The sequence below is a fragment of the Dendrobates tinctorius genome, unplaced genomic scaffold (assembly GCF_039654945.1).
Source record: "Dendrobates tinctorius isolate UK_male_01 unplaced genomic scaffold, ASM3965494v1 ptg000005l, whole genome shotgun sequence".
Classification (NCBI taxonomy): Eukaryota; Metazoa; Chordata; class Amphibia; order Anura; family Dendrobatidae; genus Dendrobates; species Dendrobates tinctorius.
The window spans coordinates 6,296,517-6,313,027 of record NW_027361673.1 but is presented as its reverse complement, the minus strand read 5'-3'; the positions used below and the strand labels follow the sequence as shown (position 1 = coordinate 6,313,027).

The 16,511-nt window shown below is 44.2% G+C and overlaps 1 protein-coding gene across 2 annotated transcripts in view; it reads left to right on the top strand.

Annotated features, from left to right (window-relative positions):
- EFHB (EF-hand domain family member B) overlaps positions 1 to 16,511 on the top strand; it is a 117,273-nt gene that overhangs the window by 34,302 nt on the left and 66,460 nt on the right. For both annotated transcript variants that reach the window (XM_073568127.1, XM_073568119.1), the window contains exon 2: positions 11,106 to 11,168. In XM_073568127.1, coding sequence (XP_073424228.1) covers positions 11,106 to 11,168 — 63 coding nt within the window. The remainder of the gene's footprint in view (positions 1 to 11,105; positions 11,169 to 16,511) is intronic.

Genomic DNA, 16,511 nt, shown 5'->3' with positions numbered 1-16,511 from the left:
TAGGCACTTTCACCACAGCGTTGCGCCCTTTAGAGTACGCTGTCCACCTGAGACTCACAGTCTGTCTCTGTCCGCAGCCACTGTCCTTTTGGGTCACCCCCTGTGACCGTCTCCACTGTCAGTCTCTCTCTCTGAGGGTTCTCTGCTGCCTCTCCTCACAGCAGACCCTCCTCTCTTGTGAGCTCCCCTGGCTGACTGGAACTTCCAGAACCTTCCTTGACCTCTTATACTACCAGTCCCAGAAGTTCCGCCCACTATCACCTGACAGTAACCTCTGACCAATGGCAGTTACCTTGACCCATGGCAGTTACACAGTCATCCTCCTATACTCCCCACTGCCCTCCAAGGGTCAAACTACCACATAACACCCTTTTCTCTGTATCTCAGCCTACACTGCGCTATCTCTCAGTCTCTGACCACAGACAGACCTGTCCGTCAGCTCAACCTCCCCACATTCCCCCTTCATTGACTATTGTCGTCCTCGACAATCTTACTCTGAGGGATACGTAGTACTGGGGGGCCTGACTCATGTTCCCCGGCCTGTCTGCACTCTTCCTGTCTTGACGTCCTGTCCTCTTAAATACGTCGTGGTCGTCATACTGCATGTACCCGGAACCTGTTGAACACACAATTTTTTAAAAAAAATAACATTTCAACATAGCTATTTCATCACACACCTCACCATGTTTACTACAATACATTTTTTTTTCTTTAAATAAACAAACAAACAAAAAGAAATAAAATATCAACAGAATGAGAACAGGGGTGCTCCCCCTTCCTTTACGAACAACACCACCACTGGCATTCCTGGTACATCAGGAGGAGGGAATGCTTCGTATGGGGACACAGAACAGTCCTCTCTTTGTGCAACAGTGCACTGCAGTCCCGGCAGTTCATTGTATGGGCCCTCCAGGCCACCTCCTGGCGGCCGTTGTCTTGCCGTAGCAGGGGACTCTACCGCCGTAGAGTCTCTGGGATGCCAGTAGTGTCTCTATTTTGGGGGCTCCCCACTGCCCTCCAGTGGTCAAACTACCACATAACACCCTTACCTCTGTATCTCAGCCTACACCGCGCTATCTCTCTGTCTCTCACCACAGACAGACCTGTCCGTCAGCTCAACCTCCCCACAGTCCCACACTTTGTCTACTATTTGTTTTTGTTTTGAGTCAGTGCTCTGGAGCCTCAATCTTTACCCTGGGTTATGATTTTTGGTTCTTGGTATTGTAAACTGCATTTTTTTACGCTTGAAAAAACAGGGCAAATACACAGTGTGTGAAAAAGCCCTTATAAGCCCAATATAACTTTCCTAATATACTGCCATTATCCAAGTCAGTACTGGTGTTGATCCTGCTTGTATACATATTCCACTTTAAAGTACATACAGTCATGGCCAAAAGTATTGACACCCCTGCAATTCTGTCAGATAATACTCAGTTTCTTCCTGAAAATGATTGCAAACACAAATTCTTTGGTATTATTATCTTCATTTAATTTGTCTTAAATGAAAAAACACAAAAAGAATTGTCCTAAAGCCAAATTGGATATAATTCCACACCAAACATAACAAAGAGGGTGGACAAAAGTATTGGCACTGTTTGAAAAATCATGTGATGCTTCTCTAATTTATGTAATTAACAGCACCTGTAACTTACCTGTGGCACCTAACAGGTGTTGGCAATAACTAAATCACACTTGCAGCCAGTTAACATGGATTAAAGTTGACTCAACCTCTGTCCTGTGTCCTTGTGTGTACCACATTGAGCATGGAGAAAAGAAAGAAGACCAAAGAACTGTCTGAGAACTTGAGAAACCAAATTGTGAGGAAGCATAAGCAATTTCAAGGCTACAAGTCCATCTCCAAAGACCTGAATGTTCCTGTGTCTACCGTGCACAGTGTCATCAAGAAGTTTAAAGCCCATGGCACTGTGGCTAACCTCCCTAGATGTGGCCGGAAAATAAAAATTGACAAGAGATTTCAACGCAAGATTGTGCGGATGTTGGATAAAGAACCTCCACTAACATCCAAACAAGTTCAAGCTGCCCTGCAGTCCGAGGGTACAACGGTGTCAACCTGTACAATCCGTCGGCGTCTGAATGAAAAGGGACTGTATGGTAGGAGACCCAGGAAGACTCCACTTCTTACCCCGAGACATAAAAAAGCCAGGCTGGAGTTTGCCAAAACTTACCTGAAAAAGCCTAAAACATTTTGGAAGAATGTTCTCTGGTCAGATGAGACAAAAGTAGAGCTTTTAGGGCAAAAGCATCAACATAGAGTTTACAGGAGAAAAAAGAGGCATTCAAAGAAAAGTACACGGTCCCTACAGTCAAACATGGCGGAGGTTCCCTGATGTTTTGGGGTTGCTTTGCTGCCTCTGGCACTGGACTGCTTGACCGTGTGCATGGCATTATGAAGTCTGAAGACTACCAACAAATTTTGCAGCATAATGTAGGGCCCAGTGTGAGAAAGCTGGGTCTCCCTCAGAGGTCATAGGTCTTCCAGCAGGACAATGACCCAAAACACACTTCAAAAAGCACTAGAAAATGGTTTGAGAGAAAGCACTGGAGACATCTAAGGTGGCCAGCAATGAGTCCAGACCTGAATCCCATAGAACACCTGTGGAGAGATCTAAAAATGGCAGTTTGGAGAAGGCACCCTTCAAATATCAGGGACCTGGAGTAGTTTGCCAAAGAAGAATGGTCTAAAATTCCAGCAGAGCATTGTAAGAAACTCATTGATGATTACCGGAAGCGGTTGGTTGCAGTTATTTTGGCTAAAGGTTGTGCAACCAAGTATTAGGCTGAGGGTGCCAATACTTTTGTCCGGCCCATTTTTGGAGTTTTGTGTGAAATGATCAATGTTTTGCTTTTTGCTTCATTCTCTTTTGTGTTTTTTCATTTAAGACAAATTAAATGAAGATAATAATACCAAAGAATTTGTGTTTGCAATCATTTTCAGGAAGAAACTGAATATTATCTGACAGAATTGCAGGGGTGTCAATACTTTTGGCCATGACTGTAGTTGTAACAACCCTCCTGGCATTACTGCATGGCCTCCCATTCCCTGCACACCAACTTACTTTCTGCTTCAAGCCATGCTGTGAACTCTGCCTGTAGCTAGCCCTGAGCTCCAGGTGCTATGCCTCTTGTTTTCCTGCTTGCTCTCCATGTTTCCTGACTGTGTGTATAGGGGGCGGCGCCTGAACTCTCTGGTTCTTATGCAGTCAGGGTGCACCTGTGTAATATGTCCCTTACCAATCACCTAGAGCCCTTGACTATTTAGTTTTGCCGCACCCACTGACCTTTGCTTGAGCAATGTCTAAACTCAGTTAGCTCCTGTCAGAGACACCGCACTGCACTTGCTCATAGAGGCTCCCTAGCCGCTCTGTCTGCACGGCTCCCTAGCCGCTCTGTCTGCACGGCTCCCTAGCCGCTCTGTCTGCTCGGCTGCTTAGCCGCTCTGCCTGCTCGGCTCCTTAGCCGCTCTGCCTGCTCGGCTCCCTAGCCGCTCTGCCTGCTCGGCTCCTTAGCCGCTCTGCCTGCTCGGCTCCTTAGCCGCTCTGCCTGCTCGGCTCTCTAGCCGCCCAGCCTACGCCGCACTCCTGCGGCTCTGCCTACGCCGCACTCCTGCGGCTCAACCTACTCCACACTCCTGCCTATATCCATACCTGCACCTCCTGTGTGAACAGGTCCAAATCCTGTTCCAGCATACACCACTCCCTCCTGCCTACACCTCCTGTGTGAACAGGTCCAAACCTGTTCCTTCATATTCCACTCCTTCCTGCCTATATCCATACCTGCACCTCCTGTGTGAACAGGTCCAAACCTGTCTCTCATATTCCACGCCCGCTTGCCCAGTGTCTCCAAGCCGTGCCCGCTTGCCCAGTGTCTCCAAGCCGTACCCGCTTGCCCAGTGTCTCCAAGCCACGCCCACTTGCCCAGTGTCTCCAAGCCACGCCCGCTTGCCCAGTGTCTCCAAGCCACGCCTGTTTGCCCAGTGTCTCAGCCGTGTCTGTCGTGTCTACCTGCCTGCCAGTCTATAGCACCTGTCCAAGTGACTTGTCCCCGAGTGGGATCAGCAGCCACAGCCAGACACCACCCTGGAGTGGCACCCGACAGCTACCTGCCGCACAAGCCTGACCTCACCATCAGAGGCTACAGTGAAGACCGAGGTAGCTGTCATCGTCACGCCCCTTCCACGGTAGTCTGGTTTGTGGCACAGTGGGGCCACAAACCCCCGGCTCGCGCCATTCAGCCAGGGCGCGAGCGTGACAATAGTTTTGTTTTATGAAACTGAAGCAACAAGACATTGCCTTCAACGCCAGAACAAAGCAAAAGTCACAAAAGGAGCAAATGACTCTGGAAATTCAGTCCCTGCTGCAGACAAAGCAAGGGAGATAAGGTTGATAAATGTCACCCATCAGCGGTCACTTTCTCTGTTACATTTAATTGATGAATCATTTATAGAGTGTTACTATTTTGAGTTGTATGCGCCTGGGGCTTACACTGCTGTGCAGACTGAAAAACCTTTTTTACCTACTCATTGTAAACTACAGTATCTATACCAGCAGAAAAAGAGACAAAGAAAAATGGAGATTCTTTGCTTTTTATGATATTTGTGTCATATCTATTTGCTCTGAAACATCAAATCTGTGATTTTCTGACACTTACTCTTGCAATTTTGTACTGACTTTTAAAGGGGAAGCCTTATCCAAATTTACCTTATGCGCAACATACAGTAGTCCTTTTATAAAAACCAACTTCATATCTTGTGCCGATTTATTTCATTCTTATGACATTCTCAGTCGTGTTCAAGAATTCACTTGATATTAATTTTAGGGGATAAGACCCCCATAAATGCTGAGAATATTTGTAAGCCAAAACCAAGAGTAGGTAAAAAATACAGAAGTGGTGACGTGTTTCTATTTTACTTGTCCTCTGATTGTTTCACTCCTGGTTTTGGCTTACACAAACTGATGTAAAAAAAACTCAAATACCAAACCAAACACTTAAGGTGTGCACGTGGCCTTAGGTTACTTGCGTTTTTTACATGAGTTTTTATCTTGTTTTTGGTGCTGTGGTTTTTTACTCTTTTTGGTTTCTAATATTTTAAATAAAACTGCTTTTTTTTATACTTCTTGATGTTTTGCTTTGATAAAACTTTATTGATACAGTGATGTCTGTATTACATGCATTTTTACCTGTGGATTTTCTGCATCTAATGCAATTCAATTAAGAAATTCTGGGCATTAAACTGAGCATACCCACTAAAGAAACTGACAAGTTGTGGATTTGAAACACGCTGCACAGGTCAGTTTATGCACCGTGAAAAAGTAGTGGGCATGAACATACAACCATGTTGCCTGCGGCAGCTGTAGCCAGCTTGTCCCAATCACCACTTGTCAATTTTAGATTCTTTTCAAAGCCAATTAGGGACATCCAATGTTCCTTAACTGTTTAGGGGCAGACTTTAATGGATGAGCCCTAAGTCTGATGCATTTGATGTATTTGTTTGCTGTATTGGATGTACCTACTTGGTTTTGAAAAGAATCTACTATTGACAAGGGGAGATTGAGACAAGCTGGTTACACCTGCAGTAGGCAACATGGATGTATTTTCATATGTAGTCTACGTATTAAGCCCATATAGGGCTGCTGCCTGATATATCCCTGAACGTATTCAGCATTGTAATTTATAGAGACTTTGAGGATTATTTGCCAAGAAACGGAGTAGCAAAGTTTGATCACGGGGTCATCAACCTCTGTTGACAAGTGGCTCTAAACTATCTGGGTTTTAGTAATCTTAGAGGTATCTCGTCATCAATATTGGTAATGAAATATTTATATTTGGATTAATCTTAAGCTTTGGATGTTGTTGCAATATTCTTCCTCCCTTTAGTGCTATAGGAACAACTCTGTCTAGCATTATCAAAGATGGAAAGGTAACCAGCAACAGATCCATCGGTGAATAATTATTTATAAACAAAAATCTTTAATGTATAACATGATTAAAATTATGGTATAAAACCATTATTTTAGGAAAAAGGCAAGTAACCCGGGAAACTCATAGCCTTAACGGACTCAAACCGACTTTTTTCATAAGCATAGTTCAGAGTGTTCCCATTCTCAAAGTAGCCCTAAAATAAATAAGGGAGTGGAAGGAAATGAAGAGCGCAACTAACCTCTTTTACCCACCCCCTCTACCTCCACCCCAGACACTCCCACATAAGAATGCTCAATATCCTATAGAATAAGTCAGTAAATGTATTGCAAGTCTGTCCTATTATTCATGCTCATAGGAACTCTAGTATCTAGCTTTTGTATCCATTGAGCTTCTTTCATGTGAAGGGTCCTGGATTTGTCCCCACCACGTTTCAATTGTGGTATTTTTTCAAGTGCATGGATTTTACATGAACTAACATCACCCCTGTGGCAATTAAAAAAATGTTGTGATGCCCCTGAGACTGCGAGTTGTGGGATTTTGAGCACCATAAAGATGCTCAGATATACGTTTACGCAAAGTCCTCGTTGTGCACCCGTCACATTGTATATCACAATCAGTATATTTGATGACATATATAACATAAGTGCTGCTGCAATTTAAAAAGTCATATATAGGATAAACTTTTTTATCTGATGAAGAAATACAGGTTTTATTATTAGACATGCGCTTGCAGAGACCACATTGTCTCTCCACATTTATAAGAACCGCTGGTAGAGAACCAATTATTGGGTTTTGCTACCTATTTATTTATATTTTTATTCGTGTGATCGCTAGGGGCAGCCAGATTGCCAATAGTAGCTCCACGGCGGAATACAAATTTACATCCTCCCTTCAGTGTGTTTTGTAAAGAATTATCAGTATAAAGAATAGGTAAATATTTTTTAATAATACTAGCAACTTGATAGAAGTTGTTGCTAAATTCTGTAGAAAAAGCTACTTTGTTGTCATCAAAAACATTTTTATTTTGACAATTTTGGTTAGTTTTTTCTTGGAAAAGATATTCCAATCTAATTTTATAATTAAAATATCAATCCTATTAACAAAGGAAGCTATGTGCCAAATAATAAAATTACAATATTTTATTGTATATAAAAGAATAACACTATAAAACATGTACAAAATAAGGACAACAATGTGCAAAAAAAAAGCCACATCATTACGATAAGTAAAAAGCTATAAAAAAAATCCCATAACAGTATATGGAAAAAGAGTGAAAAAAATCTTATTACATTTGGCAGCAATCAAATCTCAGGACAATAGAAGAAAGCACCCATGTGTAGTAGAATCAGTATAAGTCCTAAATGGTACTAAGGGGCCTAGTATATAAAAGAGGCTCAAATAATTGCCTAAGTGTCCAAGTAAAAATATGCAACTCCAGGTAAAGAAAAGTTAATCCATGTGGCAGAAATGACCAGAGTACTTTCCATATACTGTTATGGGATTTTTTTTATAGCTTTTTACTTACCTTAATGATGTGGCATTTTTTGCACATTGTTGTCCCTATTTTGTACATGTTTTATAGTGTTATTCTTTTACATGTATTCAATAAAATATTGCAATTTTATTATTTGGCACATAGCTTCCTTTGTTATTAGGACTGTTTTTTGACTATTGAAGCTGCCTCTAGGCACTTACCTTTTTAGGATTGTAATTAGCTTTAATAAGGACAACTGAAGAGCAACCTCTTCTTTGGAGCCTGGAGCTAATATTGCAGCATTCAGAAATATAGCTGTCATTTTTTGTGCAACATCTCCTGGCTCTAACATATTCACCAACTGTTAAACTGTTTAACACATATCTCGGGTGTGAACTGTTGGCTAACAAATTGGAGTTACCTGCTGCAGGTTTTCTGAAAAGTTCACAGAGAACAATTGCATCATCTGTATCGCCTATCAGGAGAATGTCTAAGAAGGATATGACTTTAGGATGGAAGCAAAATGAAAAACTGATGTTAATAGAATTATTAATGATGTATGAGATAAATTTTGGCATGGACGCCTCATCACCCTTCCAGCTTTTCATTTCTGTCTAGCATTAGTATTTCCCTATGTGTTTTTGCTGTGGTAACAAACTATTTAATAGGGTTTATCAGGGCCTTATATGGATAGCTGCCGAGGAGTGGGGGTGCCACAACATTCCCCCCTAGGGTGCCAACCTCCACCGATAGCCAGAGGTTTAGCATAGATTCGCTATAGGGTTTATCAAGGTACATATACACAACATCCCATTGGCGTGTATTATTGCAATATCTGTATTATACCTTACATGTTGTGTGTTGTCTGTGTATTTTAAGGTGATTTAAATAAAGTTTTCATCTTAACATGTTAGGTCCCTTTATGATTTCAAAACACAAAGGCAACTACACCACAACACAATTTATAATGCATTTTTAGCTTAAGCAGTTATGGATAATCTTCTCCTGTAAGGTAGAGTTGACCCAGTCCTTCTTGGTAAGGACCCAGGAACCGGATCAAACAAAGTCCTTTAATCCGGTAACAATCCATTGGATTTGTCTGGTCCGGTACAAGAATAACCATGGCCATTTAACTTGATGACAGTTAATTGGACAGAAGCACAGTCGATAAAGTGCAGTGTTGGTTCTGGAAATGGCTCAGTCCATAGTTGAGGGTGTTTGACCCTTCAGCCACTTTAGCGCCTGTAATAAATAGAGGCTATCCTTCTAGTCCTGAACAAGAGGCTTGGTCAGCTGTAGACTATAAAGTCCTTATTTATTTTTAAAGATTCCTGGATTATTGGACCTTAGGTCCACTGGCAGTAACTGTTTAAGGAGTTTCATACTACTCATTTTTCAACTGGTGGTAAAACCAAGCACAACTTTGTAGTTTCTCCAGCTTCCGGCTCACTGAGATTTCTCAAGTATCCTCGGAATTCCACCCTCTTGTTCCAGAATCCCTTCAGCCTGGACCAAGCAACTCCCAGATGAGGTCATCACTTTGGCTACCTGTACACCTGCATTAGGCTCCCAGAATGAAGTCAATACCCAAAATCCTTTACCGTCCCTCGGCATAACACTGCTCGATGCTTCTAAGAAATTCACCACAGCTTCTTTGGGTTGATAACTGGGCACAATGAGATAGTTGTTGGTCTGTGTCCAGCGTGACCAGATGGGTTGGAGCTGAGGCCTGGTCTGTTGCGACTTTAGGCCTTACGGCCTGCATACCTTCTCTAGTGGCCTTAGCCTTTGCTTGGTACTCTGGGGTGGTCACAGACTCTCCGATCCTCCAAGTGGTGAACACTGAGTGTGTCGCTTCAGGTTGAACCATAATAATTGGTAATGGAGGTATTTCCTGAACTATTTGATCATGGTCAGTGGCGTAACTACAAAGTTATGGGCCCCGATGCGAACTTTCAAATGGGGCCCCCCCACCCCGGGCTGCTATTAGGAATTTCAAGGCCCCATACTGGCAACATTTTCTGGGCCCCCTTGAGACTCCGCCCAGGCTCCATCCCTCGAACTGTCTACAACCCCACCGCTCCCATAACTCCACCCCCCATAGAGAATGAAAGGAGCGGAGGGCAGGTGTCTGACTTGCTACGCCATCTTGTAAAGGGGCTACAAGTCCGCAGTAATGCTGATCAGTGCAGACCCCCAGCAGTCATAACTCAAGTTACCATCTATCCCATGGATATCCTGTAGCTGGTGACAACATGAGGAGGACCCCAATAATGTTTTAGTGTACTATTCTAATTGACAAAAGACTATATGTCTGACGTAGGTGTGAAAAGATGGCATTTATGGTGCAAAAATGGGAAGAGGAGTACCATGTTTCCAAAGCATCATCTCGGTACTGTGTGGCTGGTTCTTCAGTCTGGGGTGTCTGTGCAATATTGTCTCGGGTTTCCTCCCGAAGCAAGAAGCCTCAACAGCTAAGCACAACACACAGAGCATGGAACAGCTCTTATGGGGCAGGGTCATGAAATGTCTGTGCTCCCACAGTAACCAATCAGAGCACTGTTTTCATTTTTTAAACATCTCTAGTAAGATGAAAGCTGCTGTCTCATTGGTTGCTATGGACAACAAAGTTTTTTTTTCTTTAAGACAGTGTCATCAATCTGCCCCTGTCTGTTTGCTGTGGGGTAATGAACTCTTGCACACAGTGACAAAACTCAGCTCTGCTGCCCTCAAGCGCTAATAATGCAACTACTGTGTGTGTATACACTGTGGAGAATCTCCCTGGGAAGTGGTGCCTTGTACTGCGCAGGTCACACTGCACCACACCACAGCCATGTCCGACAGAAACTGAGCCCTGCCACAGAGCCGTATGCTACCTCACTGCAGCATCAGTCACTGGTGGGAGAAAGGACCTTCGCTGACGTCATGCCCACCTGAGCAGTCACATGTGTGGGTGGAGTCGGGCTGCAGTGGTGCAGAGTTGGGGAGCAGAGCAGTGTTGTTCACTCTCCTCTGTGTGCGCTAATGGTAAAGGTCACTGTATTGTGGCCATTAGCCTGCACTGGGGCCTGATGCGGGCCCCCTCTGCTCATTGGGCTACATACACCAGTCAGGGCAGTAATGCCCTGATGGCAGCCCTGAGGCCCGGGCCCCTTAGCGTTTCAGGCCCCATCGCAGCTGCGACCCCTGTGACCGCCGATGTTACGCCCCGTGATCATGGTTATCACAACCCCACAGCAGGTAAAAGGCTCCAATTACTCGCCAGTACTCGTCCACTGCATACTGTTCTCCATATCGGCTCTCAGCACTCATTTCCACATTTTTTTAATAGTCTATATTTTAATAGTCTGTATGTGACACCAAAAGGGTTATTCAAAATATAGTAAGTTATCCACAGCCCTCATCTCTTTACAGCACTCCCACAGACAATAAATGGTTGCAGCGGCCGAGCAATCGCATCTGTGCTCCATTCAAGATGGGTATTTGCAAAGCCTATTTACTGGGTTCATTAACCCTAATCTCAGGATCGCAAGGAGTACCCGGGATTAACAGGCTATTCCCTGTCCTAATGATAAGGGATAAATTAATATTTTAGGAAAAACCCTTTCAATATTCTGTAAATTGCATAATAATTGAGAGATTATAAAAATTTTACCCTTTTATACCTACAGTCTTATTCTTGATCTTTTAGGCTGGAAAACTGTTCCCTACTGGAGAAAGAGCGTCAAGCTGTCTAGCTGAAGTTAACAATAGGGTAAGAAATAACCAGTAATCATAATCATTTTCTACATGGTATAAACAATCAGTTTTTTATCAGTGGGGGTCGACCTTGTGAACCCCCTAAATCAGCACATAAAAAGGGTCGCCATCTCACCTGCAATCACTGTAGCCACTTCATTGTTAAATGGGCATAACAGCCTACCTATTACTGTGGCTTCTAATAAAGCAACATGATCCATTTACTTGAATAGTGCCGATTTGTAGTTTGGTGCACAGTCACTTGTATGGGTGGAAACATGGTGCTTACAAGACTACTTTGACCCCATTCATTATACTGATTGGGGTGGTTCAGGAGGTGAAACCCTCCCCATTCAAACCTCAAGTGCCCATTCCTAGCATATTTGTCACGATATCGCTGTCGAGTGACCCAGAACCAGGGGCACCATCCCTGTCCGTAACACAAGGGGGCACCCTAGCTCGCTCTATTCCCCCGATACTTCTGAAGGTGAAGATGACGGGGCCTCCACCCTTGCCTTATCTCCTGAATCAGCCCTCCGTCTGTTCCCTTCCCCCACCCAAGGAAGAGGGGAGTTGCCGTGCACCACAGTACACCAACCCGACAAACAAGGTAAGGCGAACAAGGCTAACTGAAAATACCAGGCATGCAAATATTCACTTAACCTATAACAGAAGAATGAATTGGGGAGTGAAGGATGGGGAAAAACCAAAGTATGGCTATATGCACACGATGCATTTTTGATGCGTCACCCTGCAGCTGTGACTGTCACCCGTGGTAATGTTACTGCAGACCGTCGGTCAGAGTGCTGCGGGGGTCATGCTGGAAGATGTCAGCAAGACCCCTCAGCTGTGACTGTGACCTGCGGTAACATTACCGCAGACTGTCGGTCAGAGTGCTGCAGGATCATGCTCTTAGATGTAAACGTGACTCTGCAGCTGTGACTGTGACCTGCAGACATGGGCCGATGAGACTATTGCTCCCATCAGGCTATGTCTGCTGTCACTGATAACAGTGACAGCAGGTGGCGCTGATGGGAGACGTAGTCTCATCTTCCGGCGCCTTTGCTCACATTTAAAAAAAAAAGAAAAATTACATACTTATTCAAATAAAAACCCATTATACTCACCGTAACGCCCAATCCCCGATGCCCTCGTCTCCTAGAAATAATGTAAAATAATAAAACAACATATGCTCACCTGTCCACCGTAGTCCAGGTAATCCGAGTGTCCCACGGCGATCTCACGTGTAGAACAGTCACATCGGGAGTTGTGACTGCTCTACCCAGATGCCGGCGATACACTAACAGGAGGTAGACGTTCCCACAGTGTATCAATGCGCTGCCGTGAAAGAGTTCACCGGAGTTCATCAGCTCCGCTCCTCTCACTTACGGCACCACTGCGTGAGAACTTTCCCACGCAACAGTGCTGATGTTTTCGTCAGGGAGGGGCCAATATCCATGGCCCCCTCCTAGGCTATTAATATCAGCCCGCAGCTGTCTGCATAGTCTTTGCTGGTTATTAATTATATGGGTACCCCACATCATTTTTTGGGGGGGTCCCCCATTTTAATAGCCTGGAAAGGCTAAGTATACAGCTGTGAGCTGATATTAATAGCCTGGGAAGCTCCATGAGTATTACCCCCTTTCCAGGCTTTAAACATATTCCCCCAGCTGTTGGCTTTCCCTCTGTTGGTTATTAAAATTACGAGGGAGCCCACGCCATTTTTTTTCTTTAAAATTAACAGTTACCGTCTGGTTACAGCCTATGTACGTTCGTTCTGTTAATGCTCCTACATAGGCTGGTGACAATATGTGTGTAGGTTTGTGTTAATGTCACGCTCACCTGTTGTAGCTGTCAGGAGTGGCGTGACAGGCGAGCATCAGCGGGCCCTGAAGATGCTGAGACTCCAGGGGAAGGTAACTCTTGGTGGCCGGGCAGGGGCGCAGTATCTGAGATCAGGAAAACGGTCACAGGACCTGCGGGAGGGGAGGAGTGATGGAGAGGCACTCAGTACCCGCAGGACCTTTCACCATGTGACCGCTTGTCAGAGGAGGGGGTGGGGCTTACCCCCAGGACGCAGAGGTGACAGGCAGGAGACTAAGTCATGCAGGGGCTGAGCAGCGGTGATAGTCAGATAAAGCAGGGAGTCATGCACAAATCTAGCAACGCAGTACAGACTCAGAAAGGCAGAGGATCGTCAGGTGTAGCAGAGGGTCAGACACGGGTCGGGAAACGCAGTACAGAATCAGGATGATAGAGAGCAGTCAGGGGAAGCAGAGGGTCATACACGGGTCGAGCAGTACAGTACCAAATCAGAAACCAAGAGACATAAACCAAGTCCAGAACAGATCATACACCAAACAACATACGAGAACAGGCGAGAGGCACTAGCGACGCAGGGTCGGGCACACTCTAGTTAGGAGTATAAATGACAGGGAGGGGTGCTCACCTGAGGCTATAAAAACCCTCCCTGGTGTCAGAGAGGCTCTCCCTATTAACCCCTGCACCATCTGTCCAGAATCGTAAATAACTCATGACAGTTATTTGTATGTTTGTGTTTACTTATCGGCTTAGTAATGAGGGTGTCAGGCTGACACCTTTTCATTAATAAGGTGTCAATGACAGCTGCTGACACCAAGACCTAATCCTATTATTCTGATTCCACTGTATCAGCATGAAAAATGTGGTGTTGAACCAATAAATTGCATCACAAAACTTTTTTTTAAACATCTTTATTTAGCTCAGAAAAGCATTCATTGCTGTACCAAAATGCAGCAAAAATGCATGCAAAAACATAGCAAAAACGCACATTTTTGCCGCAGCACTTTTCCTGTCAAGAGATGCAAAAACCTTGCAGAAATTTCTGCAAGCAAATACTAAACGTGCGCATATAGCCTAAGAGCAGGGAAGGATATTTTCATACTTACAAACCCAACCAACAGTCACAGATAACTCCTCCAAACTCCTTCTGTGACCTGTGGAAGCACACCTTTCACAAAACGATCGTAGTCACTCCTGTTCTCCAGCTCCCATTCTCCCATTGAAGATTTCCTAATAAAGCCTTGCACATTTTACCCGGTGAGTGCCATTCATTTTTTCTTGTGATCTGGCTTATTCATAAATGTGATGTGTTAATCAGTGCCAAGGCTTTGATTGGTTTAAGGCTTGACATATTGTCTACGCCAGAAGAAAAGCCTCGGAGACCAGTGGTGACTTGAGAGCTGAATGGAGGGGATCGACTGGTGAATATAGATTTTTTTTTTTATTCTTTTTACCCTTGCTCAGGCTTTTTTTGTATTGTACTGGACAACTGTAAAATGTCACTGATATACTTGCCATAGTGGTCACATCTGGCCGTGTCCTCGACTTCCAGCCTACAATTGTTCATAACAACGCAAACTAATCCTTATTGTTAAATTAATCAACAAAAGCACCTCTTCATGATTGAACTTCCACATACAGCAGACCTTTATAAGAATGCTGCTGTAATGTCTAGATTTGTTACAAGATTGGTGCTGCCCGTGTGTAAGGATTCCTGACTTTCCTTTGTGCCTGTTCACCCTGATCTAAGATGTAGTCTTGTATCTCGCCCTGTCATGGAACTTCCTGTCTGTCCTGATTATTTAAGTCCGGGTCATGTGTTCTCCTGTGCCTGAGTATTTTGTTGTTGTCTTGCTCCTGAGCTCCTGCCCATCTGCTAGTGGACTCCCTGCTGCGGCTGCTGATCGTTACTCAGTGCTCTTCCTCTCTACATTCTGCTGCCTACTGCCCTGCTGTGCTCTTCTACAGTGTGGACTGTAGAGCTGATCACCCTTGGAGCTGCTGTGGCCAGTAAGGAATCCTGACTTTTGCCATCTCCTTTGGGTCTGTGTCTGTTTGGGCTGCGTTGCTGGACTTTCAGCCCTATAGGTACATATAGCGATCTTCTCCCGTTTTGCCTCTCCTGTGTCATGCTGGACTTCTACGTTTGAGTACCATGTGCATTTCACCCTTATGTTTGCTGGACTTCTGCACCCTAGTGCTGTGTGCATGCTGATTTACTACATCATGGGACTGCCTCATTAATACGTTGTACTTCCTTACATATCTGCTGCTGGACTCCTACGTTCTGTGCTCTGTGTGCACTTGAGTATTTTTACTGTTGGACTGGTTATTATTAGCGGTCTTACCCCACTCTTCAGTCACTTAGGACATTTCCATATTGTACAGAGTTTTTGTTACAATTGTAGGAAGTGCTCTGCCTGTTTTGCTTTACTTATATCATTTCCATAATGTTCTGAGTTTTCATTACAATTGCAGAAAGTACTCTATCTGTTTTGCTTTACCTTCATCATTCCATATTGTACTGTGTATCTGTTACTATTGCAGGAAGTACTCTGTTTAGTTTTCACTCTTGCGAAATATACTTATTTACATCAGTTTTGGTCTCAGTCTCATATTGTCCCATGCAATCAGATTCTGTAGTACCCATATAATAATTACACCGTGTAGTGGTACCGTGTTTCTAATAAAACGGCAACTTTGCCCCTATGCTGACCTGTGTGTTTTAAGTATTCAAGACTAAAAACAAACCTTATGTAGTCTAATTCTGAAGTTGTACACCCTTCCAAATGTGTCTATCTTGCCTTCCTACCAGATATATGTTAGCAACCAGTAAGGGAGAGATTGGAGAGAGTATGTCTGCAGCACTAGACTATATAGGCATTATGGTTTACCCGGTGAGGTGGATTCTCAATGTTGTGGGTTTGGAGGAGCAGCACAGACCAGAAGCGCTGACTCAGTGAAAAGCGATTTAAGCTGGGCTGAATATGTTGGACAGTCACTTGAATTTCATGGAATAGCAAACCGGAACAGGTTGGACGGCACCTTACGAAAAGGAATAGTAGATATGAATGTGCAGACGGCACTTTGAATGTAGAACAGCAGAGCTGAATGGCACTTTAGGCATGGAATAGCAGAACTGGGCATGTAGGATGGCACCATGGTGGTGGATTGGCAGAGCTGTGTATGAAGAATGGGCATCTTAGAACAACAGAGCCGATTATGCGGACATCAGAGATGACTTCAGGACACTTACTTTGTGAGATATACAGAAGACCCCACCAGTTAAGCAGTGCTGGATATGTCTTGTGAGTCCTCGCATAATGTAGCAGTGAGGAAACCCACTTACCTGAATATTCATGGCCGGACTATAGGGTCTTTTTGACATGAGAGCTGCATGCCAGGTTAACTTGGAAACCCCATGCGCTCTGCAGCAGAGGGGGAGCTGGCCGCCGGGGAAGGAGGAAACATAGCCTAGAACTGAAACAGGAGGGTAACAATTTGTTTGTCATCTGTTACCATGGAGATGTGTAAATCT